This window comes from Pipistrellus hanaki (assembly GCF_964339955.1).
Source record: "Pipistrellus hanaki genome assembly, chromosome: 2".
In the NCBI taxonomy this organism is placed as follows: domain Eukaryota; kingdom Metazoa; phylum Chordata; class Mammalia; order Chiroptera; family Vespertilionidae; genus Pipistrellus; species Pipistrellus hanaki.
Genome location: NC_140504.1, coordinates 180,824,207 through 180,837,934, shown reverse-complemented (window position 1 = coordinate 180,837,934; position 13,728 = coordinate 180,824,207). Strand labels below are relative to the sequence as shown.

The 13,728-nt window shown below is 43.1% G+C and overlaps 1 protein-coding gene across 3 annotated transcripts in view; it reads left to right on the top strand.

Moving 5' to 3' along the window:
• S100PBP (S100P binding protein) overlaps window positions 1-13,728 on the top strand; it is a 36,444-nt gene that overhangs the window by 1,446 nt on the left and 21,270 nt on the right. The window contains exons 1-5 of one of the 3 annotated variants that reach the window (XM_084873117.1): window positions 25-157; window positions 7,663-7,776; window positions 9,394-10,100; window positions 11,623-11,705; window positions 13,484-13,587. In XM_084873117.1, coding sequence (XP_084729243.1) covers window positions 9,396-10,100; window positions 11,623-11,705; window positions 13,484-13,587 — 892 coding nt within the window. In that variant the 5' untranslated portion in view covers window positions 25-157; window positions 7,663-7,776; window positions 9,394-9,395. Of the gene's footprint in view, window positions 1-24; window positions 158-180; window positions 326-7,662; window positions 7,777-9,393; window positions 10,101-11,622; window positions 11,706-13,483; window positions 13,588-13,728 lie in introns of those variants that run through there. The other 2 variants (XM_084873118.1, XM_084873119.1) reach the window with 2 other exon arrangements.

The following is a 13,728-nucleotide window of genomic DNA, read 5'->3' as shown; positions in this document are numbered from 1 at the left end:
GCGGGGCGCCGCCCTGCCAATCATCGCCTGTGTGCCCGCCCCCCTGGCGCTGCCCGGGCTGCCTCGGGTGGGGGAGGTCGGGGAGAGGGGCGATAAAATGGCGCAGGGGGCGGAGTGAGGCGAGGTCTTCGCCCAGGCTTCGGCCCCGCTTCCGGAGGTGAAGTGCGGGAGGGGCGAGGGGCGAGGGGGTCGGCACTCCCCGGCCGGGAGGAGGATGGGGGCGCCTGTTGCTTCTTCAGGGGACCACGTCCGCCGCCGTCCGCCCCGTTGAGGGGTTGGGAGGCCCTCGCCCTGCTGGGAGGGCGGCTCGTTTTTCGTCCCTGAGGTGATGGCGGCGGGAGGGGGGAGTGTCCCTGCCCCCACCTCCACGTCGGCGGGCTCTGGGCGCCCCTCACCCTGCGGAGGAGAAGGGAGGCTGTTGGCGGCCTGAGGCGGGAGCGGCGTCGGTTCTCCCAGCCCGGGGGCGGCGGGAGGGAGGGGGACAGGGGCGGGTGGGCGCTGCCGCTCCGGCTCCTCCACGGCGGGAGGGGAGGCCGGGAGGGACCGCGGTCCTCTCGCCGCTGGGCTGTGGGGGAGGAGAGGATGGCCGCCCCTCGGGGCGCGGGGCCGGGGTCCCGCCGCGGGGCGGGGCGGGGGGTCGCCATCCTCGGGGAGAGGCTGCGGCCGCGCCGCCGGCAGGTCCCGCTCCGGGGGGAGGGGAGGGCGCCGAGCCGCGCTGCTCCCGCCCTCCGCGGGCGGCGGGAATTCTCCGTCTCTGGGAGGAGGGAGGAGGGAGTGCGGAGGCCTGGCCCCGGGCGATGCTGTGCCGGAGGCTGAGGCTGACTACGGGAGGGAGGGCGGGAAGGGGTCCGGGGGCCGCCTCCGAAGGGTGGGTTTGGCTCCCGAGACCCGGGGCGCCCCACCCATTCCTCCCTGAGCCCGGAGGGGAGGCCTGGGCCCGCGGGGTGGGCCCACCTGCCGTCCTCACCTGGGTAGGGGGGCTCGGGGGGCTTGCTCCCTCCAAGCCCGGGCTGTGAAAGGATTCACAGAGGAGAGGGACTGAGTCCAAAGCTTGAAAGGGACCCAGCGCTGTGGAGGGCTCAGGGCCTGCCGCCGTGAGGGACGGAGGTTCCTTCCTAAGGGCTGTTGGAAGGTTCAGGTGGGGGCTCCGGGGCGGAGCTGGCTCAGTTCCTCGGGCAGGATGCGGCCATATTTACTGGTTAGATTAGATTCTGAGATAGGTGGAAACTTACTGTGGGCCAAGTAGAAGGTGTGTGGTCTTAGATGGGTCATGGGTCACACCTGACCTCCAGTGTCTTGTGACTATGATAGAGGCTCCAGCCTTTAGCAAACCTGCCTACATTTTTTGTTGTTTTTTAAGAAACCTGTTGCTGCAGGCATGGACATTTGGTCTCCCTTGCCTCTATGGGAGGAGAATCCTGGGGCTCTTATCTAGTGAAATGTTACTTGCAGCAGATTTTTCCAGCTCTGGGCTGTTTTTCTGTCCTACAGCTTTTTCAGTTACCTCAAAGGGAGTTGCGCAATCCCCACAGATAATGTTAGGCCACTTTGACTTTGTTTGAATGCTATGTCCCTTTGATAGAGTGGTAAAACCTACCGAGTAGTGCCTTTCGTGTAATGTGCCTCACACGGATTGCGTATGGGGAAAATTGGAAATCCAAGTTGAGTGGGGAAATCCTGTCCCTTGAAAATAATCCTTCCCCTTGGCCATACCTTGTCAAATTCAGCTTGGTAATGATTTGGTTTTAGAGCCTTTAGAAAGAGGGATGTGGGATGGTATCTGGTGTTGCAGTTTTAGTGGCCTGAATCAAAAGATAAAAGCTCTGTGCTCTAAGGCAGTAGGTTTTTTAGGTATGATAAAAATAGAAAGGGAGCCAGTTTCTGAGGTTGCAACCAGAAGGTTAGAGAACAGCGAGGGCGGGCGTGGTAAACTGAAGTGTGAAGGAGGGGGTGGACAGGTGAGAGACATAGAAGGACAGAATAGGGTCACAGGAGGGATGGGGAGCAGAGGAATTAAGAGAGAGACTTGAGAGATGGGAAAAATAGTCTTGCTTTAAAAATAAAGAGATCCGAATATTTTTGGTGGGGGTTACAAAGTAAGTGCCAAGAAAGCCAGGTGATGGTAGGATGGCAGACAAGTACTAAGGCTTTCTGTGGAACTTCCCTTTAGAGATCTGAGATCCCCCCTCCCTCACAAATTCATTAAAATCAACTTTCATTAGTGTAGGGCCCTAGTCTGCAAACTGCAGCTCCCGAGCCACATGCACTCTTTGGCCCCTTGTGTGTGGCTCTTCCACAAAATACCACAGCCTGGGAGAGTCTATTTTGAAGAAGTGGCGGTAGAAGTTTAAGTTTAAAAAATTTGGCTCTCAAAAGAAATTTTATTTTATTTTTTTAAATATATTTTATTGATTTTTTTTTACAGAGAGGAAGGGAGAGAGATAGCTAGAAACGTCGATGAGAGAGAAACATCGACCAGCTGCCTCCTGCACACATCCCTTACTGGGGATGTGCCTGCAACCAATGTACATGCCCTTGACCAGAATCAAACCTGGGACCCCTCAGTCCACAGACTGATGATCTACCACTGAGCCAAACCGGTTTCGGCTCTCAAAAGAAATTTTAATCGTCGTACTGTTGATATTTGGCTCTTAACTAATGAGTTTGTCGACCACTGGTATAGGGCTTTATGTTGAGTGCTCTCCTAAACTTGCCTTCATTTATCTTCATGATAATCTATATTCGAAGTTAACAGTGAACAATTTACATTTTTCAGATGAGTGTTCTCATCTGTTTTGAGCTTCAAACTTGAAGTGAATTGCTGAAGTTTCTGAATTTTAGTTCCCCTGTACAAGGTACTTCATTATTAATTTACAGAATTTGCCTGTAGTTCAGATGTCTATACAGCCTAGTCTTTAATTTAGTGGCAAATGGTTGAATTCTGGGTTAATGTAGAAGAGATTAGAGCTACTGGATTAATTCCCTAACATGCGAGGGCTAGGAGAAGTTTTTACCAGTTTAGCACTCTTTTTTCCTACTATTCCTATGTTTCTCTTAAGATTTTGAAGGGTTCAGGGAGGTGATGAGGATAGAGTGAAATAATGTCTGTAAACTACTTATTTAGCTTTTATAATGTATATACTAAGTGCTTTATATTCATGATCTTATCTAATTCTTCCAACAACTCCATGAAGTAGTATTATGTGGTCCTTTTACAGGAGAGGACATTTGAAACTTCAGAATGTAATCATTGTATCCCCACTGATTTCTAATTTTAAAATGTTTTTATTATTAAATATTTTAAGCATATAAAAAGTATAGTAATGAGTACCATTATACCCACCATCCAGCTTTATCTTTTTTTAATAATTTTAAAAAAATATATATTTTTATTGATTTCAGAAAAGAAGGGAAGAGAGCTAGAAACATCAATGATGAGAGAGAATCATTGATCGACTGCCTCCTGCATGTCCCCTACTGAGAATTGAGTCCATAAACTGGGCATGTGACTTTGACCAGAATCGAACCCAGGATCCTTCCCTATAAAGGCTGACGCTCTATCCACTGAGCCAAACCAGCCAGGGCTGAATTTGGTGTTTGTTTTTTTTGTTTTTTTTTTAAACTCAACAGAATACATTTTATTTTATTTTATTTTTAAAATATGTTTTATTGATTTTTTTATAGAGAGGAGGAGAGAGGGATAGAGAGCTAGAAATGTCAACAAGAGAGAAACATCGATTAGATGCCTCTTGCACACTCCCGGGGATGTGCCTGCAACCAATGTACATGCCCTTGACTGGAATCAAACCTGGGACCTTTCAGTCCGCAGACCGACGGACGCTCTACCACTGAGCCAAACCGGTTTTGGCATGAATTTGGTGTTTCTTATTCCTATGCATGTTTTTATAATTTAATGATATATGTATCTATGGTATTGTTTCTTTAACAAGTTGCAAGAAAAAAATGGGGATGCTATAGATTGAAACACAAGATATATCAGTCAATTACAATGTAAGGACCTTAGTTGGATAATGATTTTTAAAAAATATTTAAAAAATATATGACAGCCAAAACCGGTTTGGCTCAGTGGATAGAGCGTCGGCCTGCGGACTGAAAGGTCCCGGGTTCGATTCCGGTCCAGGGCACGTACCTTGGTTGCGGGCACATCCCCAGTGGAGATGTGCAGGAGGCAGCTGGTAGATGTATCTCTCTCATCGACGTTTCTAATTCTCTATCCCTCTCAATTCCTCTTTGTGTAAAAATCAATAAAATATATATTTAAAAAAAAAATATATATGACATTTATAAAATAATTGGAAAACTGAACCAGATATTTTATGATGATGAATTCTTGTTATTTACAGATGAAATGATTAATGCCTGGGATTTGCTTCAAAATAATCTGGTAAATGGGTGGGGTTAGATTGGCAATGATTTGGTTGATGGTAGTTATTGGGTCTGATGATGGTATGTAGGATTCATTATACTATTATGTTATTCTTGTATGTGTATTAAAATGAGGAACTAAAATTTTGAAGAGAATGATTTATGCAGGTTAAACATTATATGTATACTAGAGGCCCGATGCATGAAATTTATGCATGGGTAGGGTCCTTAGGCCTGGCCAGTGATCAGGGCCCACTGGTGGGGCGGTTGGGGAAGGGGGGAAGCTCCCACTGGCACCCACCTTGGCAGCCTGCTCACTGGCCTGCCCCGTTGCTGCCAGTAGCCTCCCTCTGCAGGGCGATGGTCGGGATGATTGTGGGGTCCCTGCTGGCACCCACCTTGGCTGGCCTGGGGCCTTCTGGCTGGGGGCAGCTCCTGCATTGAGCGACTGCCCTCTGGTGGTCAGTGCATGTCATAGTGACAGTCGTTCTGTCATTGCATTTGGTCGATTTGCTTATCAGGCTTTTATTACATAGGATTACTACCGTTATATAGGATTGTATTGTTTTGCTCCTAGCCCTTTTGGAACATTATATGAGAGAAGCTCGGAAGAGCCAGCTCTGTGGCTCTGGATGTCGTATGGCATAGAAATTGATGTTTTCAGTGGTTGTGAAGGATATTGGTCCTTTTTGTGTGCAGTAATGATGTGTGTGTGTTTTTTCTTGTGAGGTTTGGCCGCATTCAGGGATATTTCTGATGTTCTTCCATTCAGCTGGGAAATCAAGGAAGTCTGTGATAATAAGGTGGCTTAAATTATTTTTGCCAAGGCACCAAAATCCTCATTAGTGTCCATATCTTTCATGTCTATTAAAAGGTGTAGTGAATTTAGAGGGCTCTGCCATTTGCTGACCAACCCTGGGCAAGTCTTATTACAAAGGTGGTAGAAAAACATACACAAGGAAAAATCATTGCCTTTGGAAATATACCTTAGTTTGGATCCTTGTTCTAGCATTCTTAGTTCTCTGTACTTGGTTGAGTTACTTTATGACTTTGAACTTTTGTCTTCCAAGAGTGAAAATATATTGAACTCATTTGGTCAAGCAGATGCTGGAGTGAGAATGGGGATAGGGGCTCAGAAAGGGATTCTTAGAAATGTAGCTGCTTAACCATACTGTCTGTGATACTTGAACTTGACAACCACAAACTTTATGTAAAGAAATTTCCAAAAGTCAACTTTCTTACTTCTGCCTAAAGAAATAATGTTATAAAAACTCAGTCACTGGGCAGAGAGATTACTTTTCTCTTCAATGAGGAATCTGCTCCAGTGCCTGGAACTTTCACAACAATTGTTGGTAAATCAGAGAAAAAGTCTTAGCAGCACTACGTTTAAATACAACAGAAACCTTAGTTTCTTGGATAAGATCTGTGTTATAGAATTAAGTTAAATTAGAGCTGTAAATATCTCTCAGGGCCTGATTTATAATAGGTACTTAATATTTCTTTCCTTTCTGTCCCACCTCATTTCTAAGATAAAGTTTAATTAGTTCTCTCTTTTATTTATTATCCCCCCTAGTTTTATTATCTTAAGATGTTCAACATAATGATTTGATATATGTACATATTGCCATATGATTTATATATTTAAAAGCCTAAATGACTGAATGACCAGTCACTATGATGTGCACTGACCACCAGGGGGCAGCTCCTGCATTGAGCATCTGCCCCCTGGTGGTCAGTGCACATAGTGACCACCAGGGGGCAGATGCTCAATGCAGGAGCTGCCGGCCCCCCCCCCCCCCCCCCCTGCTCAGTGCTCTCCCACGGCAGGAGCACTGCTCAGCTGATCCGAGGGCACCAGATGCAAGCCTCTCCTGATTGGGACTGACTGGGCGCAAGCCTGTGGCAGGTGCAGTGGGCCCGAGATAAGTGGGAGTGGCAGGCAGGAGCAGCAGGCGGCCTTGGATTGCCGGAGTTTTACCTGATTACCGCAGGCCACGCTGAGGGACCCCACCGGTGCACGAATCCATGCACTGGGCCTTTAGTTATAAAATTATAAGTTTAGTTAACATCACCACCTCACATAATTAAAGTTTTTTTTCTTGTGATGAGAACTTTTAAGATATATTCTCTTAGCAATTTTCAAGTATAAAATCAGTGTTGATAATTATAATCACCATGCTGTGCATTACGTAGGTCCCTTTTAATTTTCAAATTCTGAAATTACTTCCCTTCTAACTCTTTCTTTGGTACTTTATTGTCCATGCCATTTTACATTTTTTCATAGTAGTGTGTATGTTAAATCTTGTCTCCTGGCAAGGTTATACATCCTTTGAGTGTAGAAATCATATCTTTATGTCTTAGAAATTTTATAGAGATGTATTATCTAGCTCAATGCTGTGTGATGATAGTAACTCAGAAACTATGTTTTCTGTAAGAAGGTATGAACTAAAGCTAAAATTTCAGTTGTGGTTTAGAAGGAAGTGGGGTAGGCAAAATTCACAGAAAAAAGGCTATCATGAATTTCCCAGATTATTGAGTTTAGTGTTTAATTATTTCTTATAGCTTTTCATTTGTTTATAAGAAATATGTAAAATATTAGCTTTCCCTCATTTTCTCCATTAGAAAATAATTATAGGTCAAATTTATCATTAGCTGTTTGAAAACTAGGTTTTAGTTAAACTAGTAATATATAAATATTCAATTGGAAAAGTAAAATGATACCAAAATCTCCCTTTGACCTCTCTCAATCCTTCCACATGTTATAGCAGTCATCAAATTTGGGTTTGCATTTTTTTCTATTTTTGCATCTATGCATCTATTGAAATGAGACTTGTATATGTGGACATGAGTAACTTTTAGATCTTGGTGGAATCTTAGACATTGCCTGGTCCCCTTTTCCATCCGTTCCCCAGTTTATAAATGAGAAAATAAGTACAAATGGTTAAGTGGCTAAATTATTATAACTAGTTAGTGACAGAACCACAACTATAACCCAGGTTTTTGGACTCCGAATCCAGGATTCATCCTACTGGAGCAAATAAATGATAACCTTAAGAAAGTACAAATTGTTGGAATAAAATTAGTCCTTTAGTTGCATAATTTTTTCTCTAAAGGTTTTTCTTTTATGTTTTGACTTAAAATTTAACTTTCTGGTATTAAAAAAAATCAAGATGAAAATTAATAGATGGAGCATCTTAAAAGCATAATACAGTTGACTTTGTAATTAGCAGAGTTGAAAGTGATGAGAAGATCCTCTAATTTTCTTTGTACCTTCAGGAAGGTGGGAGTCAATCACTTTGACAAGTCTGCTGAAAGGAACAGAGCAGGAGCTGAAACCTTTTCCATTTGGTCTCCTGGCAGAGGCAGAGATCACGCCAGCAGCTCCACACAGTATGGAAGACAATTCTAATATTCTTAATTATAAAATGTTTTCTAAAAAGTGTAAACTATGAAAATTCAAACATTTTACATATTATATTTGTATTGTTTGTATGTTGTGGATATTATTCAATTATAGTATATACAGATCACATTGTCTTGTTTTTTGTTTTTTTTTTTACAGAGAGGAAGGGAGAGGGATAGAGAGCCAGAAACACGGATGAGAGAGAAACATCGACCAGCTGCTTCCTGCACATCCCCTACTGGGGATGTGCCCGCAACCAATGTACATGCCCTGGACCGGGATCGAACCTGGGACCTTTCAGTCTGCAGACCAAAGCTCTATCCACTGAGCCAAACTGGTTTCGGCTCACATTGTCTCTTTAAATACAGTAGTCCCCACTTGTCCGCAGGGGATATGTTCCAAAACTCCCAGTGGATGCCTGAAACCGCAGATAGTTTCTAATCTTATATATACTGTTTTTTCCCTTTTTATGCACACGTTGTCACTTCCTGGGAAGTACTTTACAGCTTCTCTTTGGCATATATGAATTGCCAGCAATTCTACTCTTGCTCTTTGGGGCCATTATTAAATAAAATAAGGTTTATTTGAACATAAGCACTGAAATATCATGGCAGTCCTTCCAATAACCTACTAAGTGACTAATGAACAGTAGCATAAAGATTGTGGATATGCTGGACAAAGGTATAATTCATGTTCTGGACAAGTCAGAGTGGGAAGGCACGAGATTTCATCAGACTACTCAAAACTTAAGAATTTTTCAGGCCCTAACTGGTTTGGTGCAGTGGATAGAGCTTCGGCCTGTGGACTAAAGGGTCCCAGGTTTGATTCCCGTCAAGGGCACATGCCCAGGTTGTGGGCTCAACCCCGGGTAGGAAGCAGCCAATCAATGGTTCTCCCTTACTGAAGTTTCTATCTCTCTGCTTCTCCTTTCCTCTCTGAAATCAGTAAAAATATACTTTAACAAAAGAATTATTATTTCAGGAGTTTCCATTTAATAATTTAGAACCTCGCTTGACCTCATGTCTGAAACTGTGGTAATTGCAACTGTGGAAAGCAAAACTGCAGATAAGGGGAGACTACTGTAGTTTAAAATATACACAGCATGAATATACCATAATTTTACTTAACTGATCTCCTGGTGATGGATATGTAGATTGTTCACTATTTAGGTACTGTATTTTGAGTAATGATGCTTTGGATATCTTTGTAAATGTATCCATGTGCATTTGTATAGGTATTTCTGTAGAATAAACTTCCAGAAGTGAAATATCTGGGTAAATTGGTATTGCCAAGATACTATCCACAAAATATTGTGCTGACTTACACTCTCACTGACAGAGTATGAGAGTGCTTTTTCGCACACCACACTAACCTGGATTATTATGTCTTAATTTTTACCATATTTATAGGGAAAAAGGTATCATCGTTCTAATATGTATTTCCATGATTCTGATAAAGTTAGATATCTTAAAATTGTTTTCCACGTTACAAGTCACAGTGTTAAAAATTTGAAATGTGAGGACACTATTACTCTAGAGAGCAGTTTGGAATTGGTATAAAGAGTATTTCCTGTTCCTCAGTGAATCTGCCTCCTATTTCTTCAGATATGATGTGCCCACTAGTGCCCTCTAGGGGTCCCTTGGATGAGGATATATTGGATGACTCCTTGCTGGACCTGAGTGAAGGAGAAGAAGATGATGGCCATTTCAGCTTCACGGAGGAAGAGATAGAGAAGTACTTGCGGGATGATGATCTATCAGATGAGGATGAGGAACATTCATTGGACAGCCGTGTACCAGTAGCTGAGACTCCTGGCCTCTTCAAATCACCTCAAAGTACATCAGTTGGCCAGGGACCAACTCCTACAAAACCATTAAACAGACCCTTTGCACCAGAAAAGAATCTTGTAAAATTAACAGTTGTTGCACCATTTAATCCAACAACTTGTGATAGTATGCTTAATAAGGACAAGACTGATACATCCAAAGATATTGAAAAACGCTCCTCCCTTGGGGAAGGGATGAGAGAAGATGGTCTTAGCCCAAAAAAGATCAGACTTTGCACTAATTCTGAGGGGATCATCCCCAATAACTCTTCCTGGGATGGGCCCTTGCTCCCTTCTCCTTCAAGTAATAACTTTCAACAAACTGTCCCTGGAAAAAGTATGCCTGATAGTAAGAAACCTACATCTGTAATCACTCAGATCTTGGACCATTCAGAGACTCCTCATTTAGGGTCATCCTGGAGAAATGGATCACATAAATCAAGTTGTGAAATGAAGTTTCCAGTTGTTTCCAATTCATCAAACAAAGTAAGTATATTTGTTCAAGATGAAGAGAAAAATAAAAAATTATTTTCATTAGAAGCTGTATAGCAACAGAACTTTGTATTCAGACAAATTGTGTGTATTTTTTTGTTTTGTTTTTTTTACAGAGAGGGATAGAGAGTTAGAAACATCGATGAGAGAGAATCATCGATCAGCTACCTCCTGCACACCCCCTCCTGGGGATGTGCCTGCAACCAAGGTACATGCCCTTGACTGGAATCGAACCCGGGACCTTTCAGTCCGCAGGCTTATGCTCTTATCCAATGAGCCAAACCAGTTTTGGCCAAATTGCAGTTTGAATCCTAATACCATGACCTTGGACAGATTATGTAGCCTCTCTGTTCCCTCACATTTCTTTTTATTTTTATATTTCTATTGATTTCAGAAAGGAAGGGAGAGAGATAGAAACATCAATGATGAGAGAGACTCATTGATTGGCTGCCTCCTTCCTGCACACCCGACACTGGGGATTGAGCCTGCAACCTGGGCGTGTGCCCTTAACAGGAATTGAACCGTGACTTCCTGGTTCATAGGTCAATGCTCAACCACTGAGCCACAATGGCTGAGCCCTCATATTTCTTATTTAAAAATAGGAGTGAATAATATTTCATGATAGCCGAAACCGGTTTGGCTCAGTGGATAGAGTGTCAGCCTGCGGACTGAAGGGTCCTGGGTTCGATTCTGGTCAAGGGCATGTACCTTGGTTGCGGGCACATCCCTGGTAGGGGGCATGCAGGAGGTGGCTGATCGATGACTCTCGTCGATGTTTCTGACTCTCTATTTCTCTCCCTTCCTCTCTGTAAAAAAAAATCAATAAAATATATTTAAAAAAAATACTTCATGATAGAGTAAAGGGTAATTGTGTATTTGCATTAACATTCATGATATTAAATTACCATTTATTAGATAATTACTAAGTTGATGATTATGTTAGTATTATTTTTCCTCTCTTTGGGCTTCAGCCTAAGCTTTGGTTATCTATAATAATAAAAGCATAATATACTAATTAGACCGGACATTCTTCTAGACGAAGCCAGGGCTGCAAGGGAAGCCCAGGTCCCGGGTGCCTACCAGCAGCTGGAGGGAAGCCCGGGTGCCAGAGGGAAGCCCGTGCTGGCCGCCAGGGGAAGGAAGGCCTACTCTTGCATGAATTTCGCGCATCGGGCCTCTAATATTGCTATATTAAATGTAGTACCAGCTCTAAGTCAGCCTCAGAAGAGTTGAAAAATCTTGGGCAATTTACTTAACCTCTTTGAGCCTGATTCCTTTTCCTCCAAATGGGCTTAATAATCCCTGCTGCTTAGGGTTCTAAGCCTCCTTCCCCCCACTTAAGATTGCAGTCACTATCTCATTTAAAGCAGCTATTATAGTGCCTGGTACACAGTGGGATAAGGATATGCCTCTGAAGCCTTTAGTTTAAGGGCATTTGCATAAATGGTAAACTAAGTTATTTTCTTATTACTAAGAACCATCTTTCCTTCTGCATTTCTTTTGCTCTGAAAAAAAGGATGTTCTTGACAAGGATTCTGGGAAGCTGAAAGTTCCTGAGAGAATAGGCAAAGTCATTCCTGTTCTGCAAACCAAAGCAAGGTAATAGTGTGATGAAATATTCTGGTTTCCTCCTCAGTTTCCCTGTAGTGTGGGGGGAAAAAACCTGAGTAAGCATACTTGAAGTTCTAGCACCACCTATTAGTGTGATGTTGGGCAAGTCAAATGATCTCTGACTCATCTATACTAATAAAAGGGTAATACGTATGCAAATTGATTGGGATGCCCTCACAATAACGACTGAACATCAGGATGTGTGGGGCGACAAGGCTGGCAAGTGGGTTAGTGAGGGACGACCAAATGATTGAACAGCAGGCTGTGTGGGGTGACTAGGCCATCACGGGGGGAAGTTGGAGGCAACCAGGTTGGTAGAGGGGGCAGTGAGGGGTAACCAGGCTGGCAAGGGAGTTAGTGAGGGGTAGGGGGGACAGTGAGAGACAACCAGGCCCACAGAGGGGGGCAGTTGGGGGCAATCAGGCTCTCAGGGGGGGCCGTGAGGGGCAACCAGGCTGGCAGGGGGGTCAGTGAGGGGTGACCAGGCCAGCAGGCAGAAGTGGTTAGGGGATATCAGGCTGGCAGGTAGGTGAGCAGTTAGGAGCCAATGGTCCTGGATTGTGAGAGGGAATGTCTCACTGCCGGTTTAGGCCTGATCCCCGGGATTGGGCCTAAACTGGCAGTCGTACATCCCCCGAAAGGTCCCGGATTGGAGAGGGTGCAGGCTAGGCTGAGGGGAACTCTGTGTGTGTGTGTTTGTGTGTGTCCCAATGAATTTATTGGACTGGGCCTCTAGTTATGTCATTAAAGTGAGGCCAATGATGCCTTTTCCACTACCTCACAAGATAATTTTGAAAACTAGAAAAAGACATATTAGTGAAAGCACTGTATAAATGTAAGATTCCTTTTCCTGTGTATGGACAAGCCTGGTCACAGATATGTTAGGAGGTTAGAATAATTTTAACAAGAATGTTAAAATATAACTGTAGAAAATCATTTACAACTGTCTTGGGGAAAAATTCTTATAGAGACTGCAGATTTGGGTCAACCTTTTCAATCTTTGCTCTTATTGCCAGGAGATGGCAGTGTCTCTACATGGGCCTTTTTAATTAGCAAAGCTGTTTTTTAGATTGGGTCACATTGACTTCCTTACAATGATATTTGAAAAATTGTAAATGTATCCATGTGCATTTGTATAGGTATTCTGCTTTTGAAATTTTAAAATATTAAAAATAAGGCTAAAGTCCCTTTTCTGTTTTTCTTTTTCTTTTGTTTGCATAATTTGAGGGAAACATACTGAATTGCTCACATTGGAAATTATACCAGAGAATATAAGTCAGGCTTCTTGGAACCGTAATAACTTGACTATCACAATATTCTCATCCACAGACTCCTCAGTATAGTGCAGAGTCAGTATGAGTAAGGGCCAGATGTTCTTGCCAAGGTCATCAATTTTTTTAATTGCCAGATCCAGCTGGTTCTTTTCTATTTATCACATTCAGTTTTTCTGTAGCTCTATGAAGTTAGCTATTTCCTGACCTTGAATTACTCAAATGCTTTTTTTCCTAGGAACTAAGTTGTCATTACTTTCCTGTGCGTTGTTAGCAGGAGATTGTTGATCTCTTCTTTTTTCTCTCAACTCCATACTTGATTTCAGCTTCAGGTGCCTAAGACTATCTTATGTCACTGAATCTTAGAGAGTATTTTGCTTATGAAATTTAGTTGTTCTGATTGATCAGCAATATATTGAATATATCTCTTGTCAATAAAACACTATACTCATAATTCTAATGGACTGTTTTTCCTTCTGGTTTGCTTTGTTCCAGGACTAATGTTTCACCGTTTTCACAATCAGATCTAGAACGGAAGAAGCAAACTTATGTCAGGAGTGTTTTTGCTCATATAAAAGACTCAGTGGATTCTAACCAAGGTAACATGGTAACCAAAAATGGCATGTACAGATGTGATGGTACTGTTTTTCCAGTATAATATCACTTAATTTTCTCAAATTGGTGAGAAAGATAACTTCCATACCCCAAAATTTTCACTTCAAAGGATTGCCTAACCATAT